This window comes from Microtus ochrogaster, chromosome 26 (assembly GCF_000317375.1).
Source record: "Microtus ochrogaster isolate Prairie Vole_2 chromosome 26, MicOch1.0, whole genome shotgun sequence".
Taxonomy (NCBI): Eukaryota; Metazoa; Chordata; class Mammalia; order Rodentia; family Cricetidae; genus Microtus; species Microtus ochrogaster.
The window spans coordinates 1,427,438-1,446,827 of NC_022025.1; the positions used below are offsets into that span (position 1 = coordinate 1,427,438).

General features: G+C 36.0%; 2 protein-coding genes across 3 annotated transcripts in view; one reads left to right on the plus strand and one right to left on the minus strand.

The window, feature by feature from the left end:
- Znf804b (zinc finger protein 804B) overlaps positions 1-19,390 on the plus strand; it is a 552,504-nt gene that overhangs the window by 40,082 nt on the left and 493,032 nt on the right. The window lies entirely within an intron of this gene.
- Tex47 (testis expressed 47) lies at positions 969-4,348 on the minus strand. Of its 2 annotated transcripts, none has more exons than XM_005358298.3 (2): positions 4,294-4,348; positions 969-3,730 (listed from the first exon to the last, which is right to left on the minus strand). In XM_005358298.3, exon 2 carries the CDS (start codon positions 3,659-3,661, stop codon positions 2,900-2,902), a length of 762 nt encoding a protein of 253 aa, XP_005358355.1. In that variant the 5' UTR covers positions 3,662-3,730; positions 4,294-4,348; the 3' UTR covers positions 969-2,899. The 2 variants fall into 2 exon arrangements, with proteins under 2 accessions (XP_005358355.1, XP_005358354.1); XM_005358297.3 differs by having other exon boundaries at positions 969-3,727; positions 4,294-4,346.

Consider the following 19,390-nt stretch of genomic DNA (forward strand, 5'->3'; position numbering starts at 1 on the left):
GGTGGAAACTTGTTTTTTTTTTTCCTTTTCTCAATAAAAAAAAATAATTAAAATAAAAAAAAAAAAAACAAGATGTGATCCATACCTGACACTTCTTTGCTGACCAAGAACAAGAGACTAGGCAGTCCATACTAGGATTCTTTTTTTTAAAAAAAGGAGCGATAAAATGATATTATTAATAATATTCTGCTATACTCACAGATCAGCACCTTATTCAGCTTCCTCTTACAGCAGATGGGAACAAATACAGAGACTCACATCCAGACATTACCTTATAACACACATCTCTAAATGGGATTCTCCATCAAATTCCTCCTCTCAGCGTTCAGGGAACCCCATGGAAGAGGAGGCAGAAAGCGTGTAAAAGTCAGAGAGGATGGAGGATACCAGGAGAACAATGCCCACTAAATCAACTGAGCAAAGTTCATATGAACTCACAAAGGCCGAAGCAGAAAGCATAGGGCCAACACAAGTGGGCACCAGGTCCTCTGTGAACATATAAGCTTTTAGTTTAGTGTTTTAATAGGACTCCTAAGAGTCTGAACAAATGGATCTCTGATTCTTGTTCCTTCTAATGGGTCTCTTTTCCTTCTGTTAGTCTATCCTGTCTAATTTCACTGTGATGGTATTGATTTATTTTGTAATGTTTTGTTGTGATCCCTTAGAAGCCTGTTTGTAGATGGAATTTTCTTTCCCACAAGGCCCTGCAGCTGTTCAGTCCCAAAGAAACATGCATAGGCTTGTACTAATTATAAACTGTTTGGACTCTTAGCTCAGGCTTATTACTAACTAGCTGTTATAACTTAAATTAATCCATAATTCTGGTCTAAAATTAGATATACATACAATATTTATATTTACTTTGGCTGTAAACTTTCTTTATTCATCTGACATAAAGAATTACAAAATGTTTTAGTAATGACATTGTTGTTGGAATGACAATAATAATTCTTCCTTAAAGTGACTACTATGATGAGTGAATTTGATTTGAATAAATTCGTTGTAGTCTACTTACTATAATGAATGCATAATTGAGTTATCTATTTGTGTTTTTTCTTATATTGATGATAGATTCTATTTTCATACAATATATTCCGATTTCATGAATATTTAAAATTTACAGTGTGCTAAGTAAATGCTCAGTATTATCATTTCGATATGTCTATATCTTTTTCTAGAAATACATTGTGATTGCTAATGATTTTCATTAGTCTAATAAATTAGTTTTCTACCAGTAATTCTTATGTCAGGAAATGATATAGGCTGAAAAATGACATAGAATAGGCAATATGGAGATACATTTTACCACTCTTGAGGTATCCAACCAGCGACAATGACTGGTTTCCTAGTGTTTACTTGGAGACATTTAATAATGTACACAAAAGAATGAATAGCAACTGATAAAATCATTTACATGCACATATATTATAGATCTAGACAACTACACATTCATCTCGGGTGTAGAATTTGAGCAGGATTCCTAGGAAGAGTCCATATCTATTCCATACAGTGTCAAATGATATTTCTTGTAATCCTGGAATCTGGAGCCACCAAGTTTTTTACTCAGCATCTAGTCCTTGGCTGTCACCTGGGCCCTTGCTGCAAATGTTGTCTGGAAACAGCTGTAAGTATTCATATCGCATAGTGCCTGTATTATAAGAGCTCGGGTTCAAGTCAACAAAGCAAGGCACTTGGAATTGTGATTTAGCCTTGGAGGTTACACAGCTTCATGTCTACCATACTCTGTTGGCAAAAGCAGGTATGAAGGATGCCAGATTTTAAACGTAAATCCTGTCATATAAAATAGGAGGAATCCGAAGGTCACACTGGAAGAGGAGCATGTTGGATTGGATGTATTATAAATTTTTCTTTGTATAATATTACAAGGCACAATTTTATGTTTAACTTAAGTGTTTAAACTTAATTTGATGTTTAATTTTAATTTTTAACCCTACACTCCACTTTTGGTCACTTTCTTACTTTAGAAAATACCATTTTTTCCAAACTATTTACCCTGTCAATGAGATGCCATCTGACACAACAACACGGATTACTTGTGTCCTATAATATTGCTTACATATAATATTAAGGTTTTCAACTGGGCAAGAACAATGCCTTGTGTGAACACTGTTGCATCACTAGAGACTGAAATATGCCTGTCATACAGAGGAGTGCTCAATGAATCAATGTTGCATAAAAAATTGTATTGAAATTTGATGGTGTTTTCTAGTTGTTTCAAAAACTCTTATGTCTTTCATCTTTATGATAGTTTCAGAATTTCTGATCATATAGGTCAGAATATGGGTGTTTAGGATTATTTTCAGAGGTTAGGTTTTATTTTCTCTGATTCACAAATTGTTAATTAATGGTTTATTCCCTTATATTCTCAAGTTTATTCTACCACTTCCTACTATACCATTTGGAGTATATTACATATTATTATACATTATTTCACATATATATTATGGTTGCTTGTAAGTTTACATTGCAAGTTTCTTAAGGGTTAAACTGTTAGAAATAATCTAACCCTAAACATATTTATTCTACCATATTATAAAGACTTCTTGTTAAATGTTGAGAGAATGCTTGAGAAACTAAATGTCCACATGGTGTTAAATCCCTTTCAACTATACTTTCCTTAAAAGAAAAAAAAAAGAGTTATCCCATGAAAATTACAGAATTTAAAATTTAATAAACCCAGTTACCTGAAAAAATTTATTAAGCTTTAGATCAGAATAAGCAGATGTATTCTTATGTTTAGATTTAGATAAGCTGTTTCACATTCCATGCGCTTATTTCAATGCTCTGTTCTTTTTTTTAAAGAGTAACTTTAGAAATTCTTTGTTTCTAAAGTAGTACAAAATCTTTATGAGGTGTACAAACATAATCCCTCCCCATCCTAGAAACGGGAAGGAGCTGGCCACACAATCTCAGAATCCAGGGTAACATGTATGGGTCTGTTATACATGCTTAAGAATGTTGCTGGGTCCAAGAATTCATCAGCTTTGCACAAGTATTGGATAGTTTGTTCTGGGAGGAGTAGCTCAGGGGCAACTTGGTGCAAGGTGTCACCTGGCCCTTTCGTACCGACTTTCACGGTCTTAAAAAGGTGAAATGCCAGTTTGTGAGTCATGGTGAGAAAATCTGTGGTGACTTCCGATAGAGACTGTGACTGTGTCACATCATCTAGATACAGAACTGGGACCTTGATGACAGAAACATGCCATTGCATGAACAACCTTGTGGGGATGTTATGAGAAGCAACTATAATTTTGACGTTTTGGATGACAAATTCTTTGTCTTCTTTCTCATGGGCAACATAATCTAAAAGGATTCGGAAAAGCATGCCATTGGAGGTCTCAAGGATATGCAGAAAAGTGCTTGAGTATATGAGCAATAAGCCCGTAACTGTCTCTCCTAAGTGATGCTTCAGAATTGACTGGAAGAGGTGCTCGTAGTATTCAGTAATCTGCTTTTTCTCCACATTGGCTTGTAGGTGGCCCACAAGAAACATCCTGTGAAGGAGGAATTTCTTTAGCTGTAGCCTGTGTTTCTCTTCCTGAAGGTGCATGTAATTGATTCGAGGAACTTTGGGCATCAGTAGAGGGTCCACCTGAAAATGCTTTTTGCTGCCCTTCCGATTATGGACCATGAAAGACATGATGAATCTTATTTTTTCTTCTAGGTGATTACAAGTCTCACTGGTGATGAACTCTTATTTTTATTTCTTCTGACAAAACAGCAACAACAAAGCAACACAAAATGTGTCAGGTGTTAACGAATAACAATATCCCTACTCAATGCTACAGACAATGTCTTTGAAAACGAAGAGATGTAACAACGAGACTGAAAGCCCAGAGATGGTTTCTGAGTTCACAGTGGAATAACTCTTACGTTTAGTAACAGACCTCGCTGTGCCATGGTGATTACAAACTATACTTAAGGCTTTTAAAATGGTGTTTCTATAGCAAGTACTTTATCTAACATTTAAAATACATTTAACTGGCCCGTAACATAAAAATAAATCAGGGGTACTCTAGGCTATTATTAGTTTATTTAATATTTACTATCAATGCTAAAAGTCAATAATGTTGCTTTAATCATAACAGTAAACTTTTAAGAGAAAAAGTAAGTTGTTTGGTTTATCCTTTTATCAATAAATCTCTTCTATTTTGCTGTTTTACCGAGGTTTAAATAAAAGCAGACTTCTGCTTTGATCAAATTTTATGTCCCAGCTCCACTCCCAAGCCACCCTAACTTTCGTCACATGTACATTAAAGACATGTACATTACCTGTCTTTGAGGTCCTCTTGGCTTGACCTCTGTCATGCTTCCAACTGCCAGTGCCCTGACCCTCAACTGTCCTATCTAGGGTTCTAAACCCATAAGTCAGGAAAGGAGTTAGAACACCTTTGGCAACAAAGAGGCGAAGCGTAACTCGTCCTAGCTCTACTTGAGAGTACCCCAATAAACATGTGCACAACATTGTGGATTGTGTGGGAAAGGAAATGAAATATATTTCAGAATGCCTTTTGTTCTTTCTTGGTTTTTTGTTTGTTTATGACACACACCCTTGCCTGTCAGACATGTGGTCAATGTGAGCACCTTCAGTTACATCTCCGCTGTAGCAGTAGAACTTGGACCTATAGCTCACTTATCTACTTCTTAAAGACTATAGGAACACATATGACTCTTTCTGATAATGAATCATTTATACAAATGTTTAACAACACCGTTTGAGCTACTTGATGTGAATTTAAGTTAATTTTTAGAGTTGAAAATAAAAGTGCCTTTTAATATTATACTCATATGAGCTCATGTGACAAGGCTAGGAAACACTTTGATCTAATTTTAAAAAATGAACCTTAGAGAACTTTTTTCTCCTGAGATTTTCATTATTCAAACTAATGATCTGATTTTAATAATTTGCAGTGATAAATTATTCCAGAAAGTGAAGGCTGAGAGGTGATTTAATAAATCTTTAATTGTGTGATACATAACAATCGCCCATAATTCCTCACTCACTGTGATTCAGCTCATCATTCACTGACTCTTCCCTAAGCGGTTCACTTAGTCAGTGCCTTATCTGGGCTGCCGTTCTCTCCATTCTTCTTGTGGCTTTGTGAAAAGGACAGTTTCGACCACTGTCTCCAACAGCCCCCTCTTCTTCGCTGGTTTCTTGGAACTGGATGTACCTATTTTCTTTTTCCCCCAAATCTCTTTCTATGATCTGGTGGAATTCTTCTGGCATTAAGTTCTGAGCAATGCTGATTATCATAAAGATAATTAATTACCATAAAGATTCATTATCATATGCTGTTACCATAAAGACCTTCCACCCTGTTTCCTTGCAGTAGCTCAGTAGCCTCTGCATTCACTTTTATGAGGACATCAGAAAGGTCCTTGATGCCACTCCTGCCTCATGCCTGCCTCATTGATGTCGAGTATTGGCTCCTCTGAGCCCATCTATGGGATCTTCTCACACAAAAGCTTCAGCTCGCACACACACAGCTGCTTGATTGACACTGACAAAGAAAAACCTGAGCCCATTCAAAAATCTTTTTACAGAAGACTTTTACATCATTTTATTCAGTTACTATTTATAACTCTTCTTCCCATAGATGTTAAATCTACTCCTTGAAAATTTAGAAACTGAGATTATAAAAATTATTTTTATTAAATTATTTTCCTTTGTCAGCATTGTCTAGTGCCAAAAGGTCAACCCCCTGAAAACATACATAGAAGTAACATTATACGAACGTAACAGGTTATATTCAATGACAATTAGTGAAAAATAATCCAAAAATTTGAAGATGAGCAGTAAGTGTATATGGGTGGGTTTGGAAAGTGAGAGAAATTTAATTACATTAGAATCTTAAGAGCAAAATTACTCTAAATTATGAAAAAAAAATCCTTACTAATATAATGATTAATTTTTTGTCTCATAGTTTTTAGATCAAACCCATTTCTCTTTTCTTTTTATATCTCTTCAAAGCAAATCCCAAATTACAAGACTTACTTTCTTTTAAAAATTCTTATTTTTCTAGAAAGCTAGCTTACTCCTTTAATCCCAGCCTGTGGGAGGCAGAGGTACATGGATCGTCTCTGAGTTCAAGGTCAGCCTCTTCGACAAATCAAGTTCTAGGGCCACCATGGTCACATATAGAAACCCTGACTTGAAAAACTATACGAAAAATTCTCTATTTCAAAATGCATTTGGTTTCCACTGCCCCCTTTATAGTCCTCTAGATTTCTTCACCCCAATATTCTCAGATTATAGAATGTAAACCTGTATAATAATTCATATAATATGCTTATATTTTCAAATGATTTTACAGAGTCCTTGCTGCTACTTGAATACTATAAAAGGAAGATCTACATTGACTGTGTGCATGATGTGATCTATAATATTATTTCCAACCTCCAGGAGTGAATTAGATCACAGTGAACATAGAGACATGTAACAGGATGGTTTGTTACCTAAGGTTGGCATTGCTCATAGTTACCAGGAACCTACAGTACATCGTAGGAGGCTACGAAAGACCCCTGCCTGAATCCACAGAAAAATCATTTCTTTAATTTAAAATTTATCTGAATGTGACACTTTGTATGATTCTATCTAATGCATCTAAAATAATAGTTTTACTACCCCAGATAGGCAAACAAACACTTTATATACAGGTAGGATTGATTTTCATCAGGCATTCTTTATATAGAGCACAATTTCCATCCAAGGGCCAGCCTTCAAAATAAGGTTAATTATTGGATTATATTATCCCACTTACATGTCTGCTCCCATTTATGTATCTTATTCTGATTATAATACGTCCTCAGAAAGAGCACATGAGAGGAAAACATAACTTGTATATGGGCTTCAATTGAGATTTTAACTCACTTCCCATATTGCCACTGTCTTTGGGGTCTCCATAAATCTTGCTGTAAATAATCAATATTTTAGCTTTTGTCTTCACTCTTCTTTCCAGACATTAAGCACCATTAACCTGCATGGCTCCTGCTGAATTGCTTTCTTAAGATTTGTTTCTTTTCTTTTTTTTTTTTTAAAAAAAACAAACTATCTTTTTTTTTTCATTATACAAATCAATCCAAGTTCCCACTCCTTCCTCTCCTCCCATTCCCTCTATCTTCTTCCCCATCCACTCCTCAGAGAGGGGAAGGCACATTGCTTTGGAGAAAGTCCAAGGCCCTCCCTACTCTATCTAGGCTGAGCAAGGTATCCATGAAAAGAAAATAGGATCTCAAAAAGCCCATACAAGTCGTAGGGATAAATCCTGGTGCCACTGCCAGTGGTCCCTCAATCTTCCCCAGCCATGCCACTGTCAACCACATTCAGGTAGACTGTTTCAGTGGGTGTATCTATCATGGTCTTGACCTCTTTGCTCATATTCTCACTCTTCCCACTCCAACTGAACTTTGGGAGGTCAGTCCAGTGCTCCGATGTGGGTCTCTGCCTGTGTTTCCATCAGTTGCTGGATGAAAGGTTATACGATGATATTTAAGATATTCATCAGTCTGACTACAGGACAAGGCCATTTTGGGCTCCCTCTCCTCTATGCACTCACTCACAAGTGGATACTAGCTATAAACAAAGGATATTGAGCCTATGGTTCATGATCCTAGAGAAGCTAACTAACAAGGTGAACCCTAAGAAAAACATATATAGATACATGGAAAAGATCACCTGACCAAATTGGAAACATGGGGATGGTGGAAAAAAAGAGGGTGGAAGGGGAGAAGGGGAGGGACAAGGAGAACTTGAGGGAATGGGATAGTCAAGATGGAGGAAGACAGAGACAAGAGCCTAAAAAGAGATGTCTTGATTGAGAGAGCCATTATGGGATTAGCAATAAACCCGACACTAGGGAAATTTCCAGGAATCTACAAGGATGACCCCAGCTTAGACCCTAAGATTTCTGTTTCTAATAGCATCACAGCATGATAGGCTCCCCTACTCCTCTGATGAACGCAACCTCTTCTGGAGATTCCAGGTGCCTTTCTCACTCATGATCCTGGAAAAGGAGCTCACTAGTGGTATCCTCCCACCCTCTTTGTGGGATTTATCACCCTTCTCTTTCACGTATATTTTTATTTCTAGTATAAACTTAATAGAGAAATGGGTTTTCACCAATTTAAATAGATAAGTGATATAATATTTCAACTAAACTAGTCATTTTTTCAAAATATACTAATCTCTGAAGAAAATCTAATTGGTGTCAGATTTAAAAACATAAATAATCATTTCTTTATTTTAAAAATTGGCTGTGATAGCTTTGTGTGGTTCAATCTAATGCATTTATTTAATCAAACTAGAATAATAGTTTGACTAGTCCAATATATGATTTTATAGTTGTAGTTTTATTCTATTTCCCCAGTATGTTTTTCCCCAAAATTTATCAAATGTCAGTTAGGTTATTCGCTTGAATTACAGTAGTTTTGCCCCTGACTATCTAAAAAGTTTAGGTGGCATTTATCCTGTTTTGCTAAGATGTCACCAGTAAAGAGAGGAAAGAAAAAGCAGGCATTTTGAACAATTTCTGTTTGGCTGGAATGTATAGCTACAGTTGTACACTTTTGTTTTAGTAGAGACTCATTGTGTGAGCTCCCAAGCACAGCAATCCTAATTACCCATCTCAGATATAGAATCCCACAGAATTCTTCTTCTTATTGACCTGGCTTAGGAGGCATTTGCTTTATTTTATCTACAGTGGTCTAATTAGAGAGACTGTATACGTTCAAGTTGTCATCACTTAACAGTTAGTAGGAACTTGCGGTCTTAGTCCTTTTCAGTTATTCCAATTATGCCCCCTGTTATTTCATATCAGCTTATTTCTCATAACATACTCATAACACGTGTCACACAGTACATTTTGTGATTTCTTTTAGACTTCATACTCTGGTATGTTGTCCAGAATCAAGTGTTCTTTGATAAACTCCCAATGGCCTCTGTTTGGTGTAGGACATACAGGTCAGACAGAGAAGATCAAACATCATTAATGGCCTGGAGTACCTACATTTTCATATACTCATTTAATATTAATAATAAGCCTTCTTAGAGTGATTATGAGAGACATATTATTATAGGGTTACCTTAGGTAAGTGGACATTCTTTTCACAACTTATAGAGGACGTCGTTAAAATAGTGGATAGTTTACACATTGTTTAAATCTTTTCTCATCAACTTCCTTGTCATGCTTACATTAAAACCCCACCCACCCCAGTGATATTTTTTATAGGGACATGAATGGATCAGGACACAGAAACCAGTGTATCCCACTGTAGCAAATTCTATTTTAAAGGCATGGCAATCTCCTAGAATTTTCTGCTATCAAGTTTGGTCCTTTTTTTTTTTTTTTTAACTAGTTGACCACAGTCCTTAACAAATTGCCAACTTGGTTCAATGCAGTGGATTTTCTGATCTGCTATTGCTTGCAGGATAGCTACTTAAGAATACAGAGATCCTATAACACCTAGATAAATTAAATGTAAAGGAAATATCTAAATGATAACTGTGATTCAAATAAATTATCCTATTTTTATTAGTCGGTCATATATCTTAGATTTATTGACAGTTTGAGCACTTTGCAAGATGTAAACACATAAACACTTCCTAACTTAGGGGAGTAGAATCCTGTAATGGTGGTGAATGTTCAGGAATCTCAGATGTGCTTAGAAATGGTCAGGTATCCACTACTTTAGGAATATTGAAATGGAAAGCATTCCTGGGTTTTCCTGGTGACAAAGCTCTTATATTAGCAGCATCTTAAAGGGAACAAAGTTTCTTAGTTACTATTCAAGTTCTGTGAAGAAACAGCATAACCAAGGCGCCTGTAAAAAAAGAACACTTAACTGGGGGCTTGCAGACAGTTTCAGAGGGTGCATCTCTGATCATTATGGCAGCAAGCAGACAGGTATGGAGCTGGAGAAATAGCTCAGAGCTTACACTTGATCCAGAAGCAGGAAGCAGAATGATGGTGAGGCTAAGCCTAGAGTGGGCTCTTTAAATCTCAAAGCCCATCCTCAGAGAAACACTCCCCAAGAAGACACTAACAGTGTAAGGAGCATGTGTTGAGAGTTATAAAATGAGGCAATTCTCTTTTTTTTTTTAAATTTTTTATTGAGAAAAAAAAGTTTCCGCCTCCTCCCAGCCTCCCATTTCCCTCCCCCTCCTCCCGCCCTTCTCCCCCTTCCCTCACTCCTGTCCCCCTCCCTCTCCAGTCCAAAGAGCAGTCAGGGTGCCCTGCCCTGTGGTAAGTCCTAGGTCCTCCCCCCCCCGTCCAGGTCTAGGAAGGTGAACATCCAAATTGGCAATTCTCTTTTTTAAAAAGGTAATAGTCTGTTATGGAAGCTACAAAAATCTAGGTGGAAAACAAAAGCAGGTTCTGAAGGTCAATTCAGAAGGGAAGTTTCAAAGAAAGGGCTAAGGCATTTAAGGTTTGCTACAACCTTTATATGTCACCATTTTCAAATTTTTGGGGTCATTTTAGATAAAATAGTTTAAAACTAAATGGCCCAGAGGAGTCAGAACCATTCAGTTAATCACAGTAGAGAGAATGGTCGAAGGCTTGGCGCTTCTCCCAAGCATTTGTCAGAAAGAAGTCTGTCTCTGTTTGGACAGCAAATTGTAGAGGAGGAAGATTGCAAGGTAAGATGCAGTAGAGATCCCTGGCTCTCCATACTGAAAGCAAGCATTCCAGTTCCTCCACAAAGTGCTGTTGGGTTATGTGGGAAATGTGGCATCTGAAAGCAGAATATGGTATATGCCTGAAAATATCTTAAGATCACAGGCTGTACTTCCATCTTCTCGACTATAAATAGCAGTAAACTCTGAATTATATCTACGTTTCCCTTTCATCTACTTTGTTTTCTGTTTCTGTGGCTGACAGTGCATGATCGTACATTACATTAGCAACATACCTGTTGGAAATTATGTCATGTGACCTAATCACAGGCAATATCCATTTACTTTACCATGATGTGTCCATAAGGGAGAATGCATGGAATAGCGTCTTTGGAATTCTTATATAAATACCTACTCTGTATATTATCATTTGTGGCAAAACGCCTTAAATAAGCGAACATCTTTTCACAGCTTGGTTTTGGTTTGTCTTTCTTTAATTGTTGAATGATATGGAGAAAATTGAACTAATCTGCTTTAGATTTAGAAGGAGCTGGGCACCAACACAAAATATACCACACAGTTAAGGAAGATACAGCACAAGGAAGTTTAGTGTCTTTACACCCGCAAGTTGCTGACGTTATAACAGAGTTGACAAAATATTTAGATGAAAGACTCAACAGGAACATGATGCCTCTCCCTGGAGTACTTTGTAATATAGCACAATGCCAGAACTTTCCCAAGATTGATCATTTAAATCTGAGTGTTGTACTACTCAAGAGACACTTATTGTATATTATTTTAGAAAAAAACGTAATGTAATCAGGTTCCATGCTTATTGGTGAGTAGTTTAATAAATATTTTTGGGATATTTGGCAGGGTGAAAAAGTCTTATAATCAGAAATACCTACTAAAATATTATTATATCCTGAACATAGAATGATAATTTTTATTAGAATTTAGAACTTTAGCAATTATTTGTTTAGAGAATAATGCCTTTCAAACTCCGTGTAACCATATTATTTTTATTTTATGTAACTAGTATAAGGAACATGAAATATTTGTACAGATTGGCTCTTTCCTAGATTTGTAAATAGTTTCCCACTAATTTATTTAACAACCACTGTTATCTTGAAACTGTTCTCATACACACTAAATTCAAAGACATATTCCCATCAAATTCAGGGAACCGACACATATTTTTAGAAACTAAGTTTGCTAACATTAGAGACAATATGGACATAAAAAGACTCATTACAATAGTGGATCACAGTCTTCAGTAAGTATTCTTAAAGATATAACCTTTGTTGGAGCGGGGCAGCGTGAACATATAATTTTTGAAATAGAGTATTGGAATGAGGCAAGATAGGGGTTGTTCTGTAAGACAGAGTGTGGGTCCCCATGGGCGATGAGCGCTCCATAGAAGATAGCTGAAGATTGAGCTGCATAAATAACCATATGGTATATGCAACTTATTTTACTCTAATTCTTTGTCTTCATAATGCAGGGACCTCTCCCCTTTATAGAGGTCACAATTGACCTATTAGAGAATCACTTCAAATGGATTTCTGCTTCACAGGAGATTTTCTAGGCAAAGTAGTCTTGCTCACTATGTGCCTCATGTTCTAAAATCTAATCACTTTGTGGTTCTTTTAACTATGAAAGATTTTAAGTGACCCATTTTATAGGCTAGTGTTTGAACTAACTATGGACTTAACTGTTAGCCCAATGACCCAGTTAGTGGAAATACAGTCTATTATGTGACTATTCTATATTCTTTGTGTGATTTCTGTTTTTATTTGATGGCATAACTTCTACTGTTTAATTGTGGCATATCAGAAATACACACACACACACACACACACACACACACACACACACGTACCTGTGCATGTGTGTGTAATTTTTTCAAGTACCTGCCGAGGCAAGAAGACAGTGTCTGGTCGTCTAGCAGTGGATATACTGGCAAATGTAAATGAAAGCAGCCTGATGTGGAGCTAGGGTCAGAGCCCAGGTCACCCTACAAGAAGAGCAGGTGCTTTTATCTGCTGAGTCATCTTCCAGCCCCAGTGAATATTAATTCACTTTCTGTGGTGACAGTTACTTTATTAAGTTCTTTTATTATATACTGTTCAAATAATCTGCCTATTTGCTAAATATTTACACCTATCTCTCTCATCTCTGTGTGCCTCTATCTCTATGTGTCTGTCCTTATCTCTCTGTTTCTTTGTCTCTATTTCTGTCTCTGTGTCTCTTTGTTTCTATTTCTGGAAATTTCCAATAGTAAGTCGTCACAGCACAGTAGAAGAAAACATAATTTTTCAGTTTTGACTGTTGACCAAACTGAACCTCTGCCTTGGATCTCAGGCTCAAAGGGCTGTGGGAAGCGATGCTTAGAAGGTCGTAAAGGTTAGGGAAATTGGTGCGGTTTGTATTTAGTGAATCATTCTTAGATGGTGCATTTGCTGCCTCCAGTGATCTATTTTGGAGCTGAGCTAGCTTTGCATTTTTTTTAAGGTCATTTCCTCAGACCCGAGTCTCAAAAGAGCAAGGAAATTCCCGTTGGTCATGTTTTCCAATACTGAATTCAGGCTTGGGTTTCTGGCCTCTTCAATACCTTCTCTGGTTTCAAAAAAGAGATTTTTTTTTGTTTTTGTTTTTATTTTGTTTATATTTTTTAAAAAAATAAAGACAGTTTTTTGGACAAATACAGATTTATACTTTGAGTATTTATTTTTGAAAGATCATTTTTAGGAAAAAATCTTTTTAGTGAAAACAAAAGAATAGTTATGCTCTGCAGATTCTGGAAAGCAGATCCGGCTCTCATTGTCCTTCTCTACCTGGAGTTACTGATTTACATGGCATAGTCATGCATTGTCCTTCTCCACCTGCTGTCACTAATTTACACGACAAAGCTTTGCTACTACATTTTATAGCTAGGGAGTTTTCTGTCACTGTTACATAGAGATAAGTAAAAAAAGTTTATGTCATGAAAAACTCAAAGAGCATGAACATTGTACCAGCAGGTGACAGAAGAAGGAATTCAAGTTCTAGTATTCTCCTGTACAGAGGCTCCGTATTCAATCTCCACTACGAGTGACTTGAGGAAGAGAGAATGGCCTCTCTGAATACTTTATGACTGTGTACAGGGAGAGCTGCTGAGGCAGTAGCTGGGAAATACAATCAGCGCATATGAAGCCAGCACCTATTTGTCTTAAATTAATCATTGTTCCAGGGCAGGCAGATGATAATCCTGGGGCTGATGTCAATGTCTTTTTATTCATGACACAGATAAACCTGCAGCTCTGCTGTTTATGTGAGAGTTACGTGCTGTGAAAGATCTTACATCATTATAGATTGCTTGGTAGATTTTTTTTTAATTTTTTGGATTGAAATCAGTAACTAATTATTTATGAAATAAACCATTGGTTATATTAAGCCCATTTGCTTTATTGCCAGCCTGATGTAAGCAAAGGTTTCTAAGTAGAATAACTTTTCTTCATCATTATTAAACCCTTCAGTTGATAGAGTTCTGTTTTTTATTTTTTATTGTTTTTATTGAGCTATGCATTTTTCTCTGCTCCCCTCCCTTCCACCCCTTTCCCCTGCTTCCCACTCTTTTGACCCCCATGCTCCCAGTTTGCTCAGGAGATCTTGTCTTTTTCTTCTTCATATTTACATCCATGTACATTTCTCTTAAGGTCTTCTTAGTTGTCCAGCTCTCTGAAGTTGTGGATTATAAGGTTTTGTTTGTTTGTTTGTTTTTTGTTTTAGTCTAAAAGCCAGTTATGAGTGAGTACAGATTTGTTATAAGATATCATAAAGAAGAGTGAGTACAGAGTACATATTATATTTGTATTTCTCGGTATGGATTACCTCACTCAACATGTTTTTTCTAGATCCACTCATTTGCATGCAAATTTCAAGATGTCATGTATTTTACCACTGAGTAAGTACTTCATTGTGTAAAAATACCACATTTTCTTTATCCATTGTTCGGTTGAGCAGCATGTAGGTTGATTCCAGGTTACAACTATTACAAATAATGCTGCTATGAACATAGTTGAGCAAATGTCCTTGTGGCATGAGTGAGCTTCCTTTGGGAATATACTAAAAAGCGGTATTGCTGGGTATATTCCCAAAGGAAGCTCACTCATGCCACAAGGACATTTGCTCAACTATGTTCCACCAGCAGTGGAGGGGTATTCGCCTTTGTCTGAATCCTCTCTAGCATAGGCTGTTTCTAGTTTTGGACATTCCGACAGGTGTAAGAAGGAATCTCAAAGTTGTTTTGATTTGCATTTCTCTGATGGCTAAGGATGTTAAACATTTCCTAAGGTGTCTATCAGTCATTTGAGATTCATCTGTTGAGAGCCGTTCTCTGTTTAAGTGTGTACCCTATTATTTTATTGGATTATTTGTTCTTTTGATGTCAAGTTTCTTGAGTTCTTTGTATATTTTGGAGTTCAGTCCTTTGTCTGATATGGGGTTGGTGATGTCTTACAATTGAAGTGGAAATATTCCCACAGTGTTGTTTCACTCTATAGGTAAAAAGTCCATGTTGTTAATGCAGCTAGAGGCTGCAGAGCAGTATGGTGGGTCTAATACAGCCATCCCAAGAGGATACCCCATGGAATCACTTGCTATCGACTTGTTTTCTCTCTGCTGGAAGGAAAAACGGTGGAATGAGAGGAAAAGAGGAAGAGAGGAAGCATGTAGTTAGACTCTAGGTTTTTCTAGTAAGTATCATGTTTACTGGTGTGAAGGGTAGTATATAAGAATGTCATGACCTCTTTTGACTTCCAAAGTGACATTTTGAAGGTTTGACCATCTTCTCACTCTTGTTTTTATCTGCATAATAAATGTGGTGACATGAATATGTTTGAGTAAAAAAACTTTATACATTGAGATTAGAAACTATACATATTTAGTTTAAATTTTAGTCAATATTCTGTACATATATGTGTGTATATATACATATGTATAGAATATACATACACACATATAAACTATATATATGTGTGTGTGTGTGTGTGTGTGTGTGTGTGTGTGCGCATGTGTGTGTGTGTTGGGGAGGTTATCTTTCAAGTGGAAGGGGAGATTCTAAATAGAATTTAAAACTAAATGAAATAGTGTTCCAAAAGGCAGCTTCAATCTAGTAGTGCACTTAGAAGGATTTAATCAATATGCGTTTAAAATTAAGTAAGACTATAGGCTTTGGCTATGGGGCCATAGGAGTAAGAAGTCCAGCCCTTCCAAGTTATTAAGTTCCTCTTACAGACTGAGGATAGAGCATGAGGTGTTTCTTATGTCCCTGACAACAGCCTAGACTCAGTGCACCTGAAGTCCTGCACCCACATGCCAGTTAAGCTGGCAATATCGCTGTTTTCTTCCCAGAGGACAAGCTTTTAACCTTGAAAAAATTGTGATTTATAGACTAAAGTTTTGAAATAAGTTTTGGCAGCAACACCTTGGTATTGAGAATAGAATTATGATATTTGGTATTTCAGTGCTATTTGGTATGTTAAGAAAACCTGACTCTCTGAACTAACAAATTAGCTTTCAGTTCCATCCTTAAATATGTGACTAAGTAATTGATTTAGGTTATTTTAAGTTTTAAAACTTTTCAGGTTTTAAGTAGTATTAGAATATTTAGTATTTTATGTATGCATAGATAGTCAATTATTATCCATCAGCTTATCTGCCTAAACTATTTGGTTTATTAGAAAAGTGACTTACTTTGAAATGTCTTGAATTTTAATTTTTAGCATCTGGGTCAAAGGTAATTTGAAATTTTCTGAGAAGGTACAATTAAAATTTTTCATCTAATAATTTGTGAATTGGTACTACAAACTTTGAGGATAAATGATGTTTTTCACTTTGAAAATTAAAAAAAATTAAACTGAGTCCAGTGGTGCAGGTTTATCATCCAGCACATGGGAGACTGAGGCAGGAAGTCGGCCAGGAGTTCAAGGCCAGTGTGGGCTTTTTAGTGAACACCAACATAATTGAAGTACAGAGTAAGATATTAGCTCAAATACAAACAAATAACCAAAATTAAATTTAATATTAAGCTTCATAGACAAAATACACCTATAACAGGCATTTTCTGTGTGGCCTCCTCTCATGGCCGAAGAAAAACACTTTCTTGACAACATCGATTTGTTTTCCCATCACCAGTATGTGAAGAGATAGAGTCTGTGCACAGTTTGCTAGAATGGAGGCTTCCTGCAACTCGCTTGTAGGTCAGTATGGTGGGGTCCTCTGAAGATGGAAGGGAGCCCTCTGTCAACACAGTTGTGGCTTTGGCTCTCTGAGGCCGGGCTATGTAGCTGTGGATCCATCTGAGAAAGGGCTGCCATGTATTCCTGCCTCATTTTTCTCCCTTAATATTTTATAAGACTTGGGTTATTTACAATAGAGATAAGCAGCAATATGATATTCACATCAATCTTCTAATTCAGAGAAATCATTGGCCACCCGTATCCTGTGTGCCTCCCCTGTAGTTGCAGCTAAATTAGTTTTGTTTTTATATATAGTGTTTTATTTGACATGCAACATTGTCATTATACCACAGATACTTCTGCTTTTTATGGAATCACATCATCTATCATGCTTTTGTTACCTAGTATCATATTTTGAATGCCTTTATTATTAATAAGATATAAATAAATATGAAAGTACATGACATTGTCATTAACATACTATAAACTACATAAATCTTTAATGAAGTATCAGTCATAACACAAAAGCATTATGCTTACTGGATACATAGATTTCATTATAGAGATGAATTTAATATCAAACAACACCAAACATTAACTATTTTGAATTGTCTACATTTTTGTTATAATAAGCAACAGTATATGAATATTTTAAATCTGAATTTTTATTAATCCATTTTACAATTAGCATGATACACAAGTGTCACACAGGAAGAAGTTATCATTTTGTAAGTGTTTGGAATCCATTGCAAGGTGTTCCACAGAGAGATGAACCATTTGCCTAATGATTGAATTCTAAATATATAAAATTTAAGGCCAAGTTACAGACAGACATTACCATCACTATGATAACTGAGAACTGCCCTTTCAGGAAGTTAGAATAAAAGGTTTCAAATATTTAAAAAAGTATTTTGTTACCAGTCATATTTGAACGTGAAATAAAAGATTATCTAATGTAAATTCTGAGAAAATCTAGTACAGAAAGTCCCACAGGGCAGAGTGCTGCATATGTGGTTTTAAGAATATCAGTTTGGAAATTCTTTGCTGGTCACATACTGTATGATATGGCTGGTGATAGATTTTTACAGAACACAGACAGTTTCTCCTTTTCTATTCATTGAAGCTGGTACAGTCATTTACCAGAGTAACAACAGGTAAGAGTGTTACAGCCATCCTGAACCGAATACAGTCTGTAGTATAATAGTTGAGTGTTGGAGAACTAAACAGTAACCCTCCCTTCTGAACCTAGGGAAAATCAAAATTCCTCTCTTCCGAAAGCAATTCAGCTTTATTCATGCCAAAAAAAAGTCTAATGTTTTGTATAAAATTTCAACTACATTTGCTAGCTACATTAAACACAGATTATACTGATTTGAATAGTTGTTATTAAAACAATACAGAGAAAGTTTGTCAAGATATAAAAAGTAAGAACCCTTGTGTGCTATCAGTAAGATTATAAAATGATGCAGCAATGGGAAAGACCATAAAGGATTTTCAAAACTAAAAGATAGAATTGGCATATGACTGAGCAATCCCACTTTTGGGATACATACAAAAGAGTTGAAACCTAGGTCTCAATTAAATGTTTGCTTATCCATGTCCACAGAAATCGCAGTCATAGCAACTAAAAGAGAGAAGAAATACAAATGTCTTTTGATAAGTGGTTCTGGATTAAAAAAGTATTGCATTTGTGTCTTTAAAAATGATGGAAATTGTTTAGATGGTCCAAGATTAGAGGACACTAAGATCAGCAGGGTAAATAAAACAAGCCAGTCACAGAACAAAAAATAATGCCTGGTTCCTTTAATAGGGTATCTAAAATGTCAAAATTATACACAGAGAAAATAGAACAATGATCACCAAGATCTGAGAAAAAGGACAAATGAAAATTTTTCTTTTAATAGGTTCATAGCTGGAATTCTGCAAAACAAAATGATCTGTAGCTTGTTCCCAACAGTGGGCATCCTGCACACTTACAGCCATTTTCAGTAAAAATGGTTAGAATGGAATATCTTATGCTCTGTTTCTTAGTCATAATAAAAATGGTAATTTGACTATGATATGATATATTTCAATAAATATCAGAAGTCAAGGGTAAAATTTCATATCACATCCTTTCTTATGCTTGCTGGAAACTAAAGATGTTCTCTCAAGATCCACATGCCCTGATGCCTCTTGACTGCCTTGAACTTTCGTAGAGATGGAGAATGGCTTATATATTTGCTAAGGTTGAGCAAATGTTCTCTGAGTCTAATTATTTATGGTTTTAATGTTGAAGAGAAATGGTGAATTTGTACCTACACTCTTTGCTCTTTACTTCTGACACAGCTCATGCACCATCAGACAGACTAGTGTTCAGTTGACACAGCTCATGAACCATCGGACAAACTAGTGTTCAGGAAGAGTCAGAAAGAAGATGTTCTTGCAAGTGTAAAATTTTGGTATATGTTTTGGAATTTATCTCTGATTTCAGGAATTGGCTAATATCAAGTTTTAAATGTGGCTGGTAATTCTGCTAAAAAATATTAGGGCA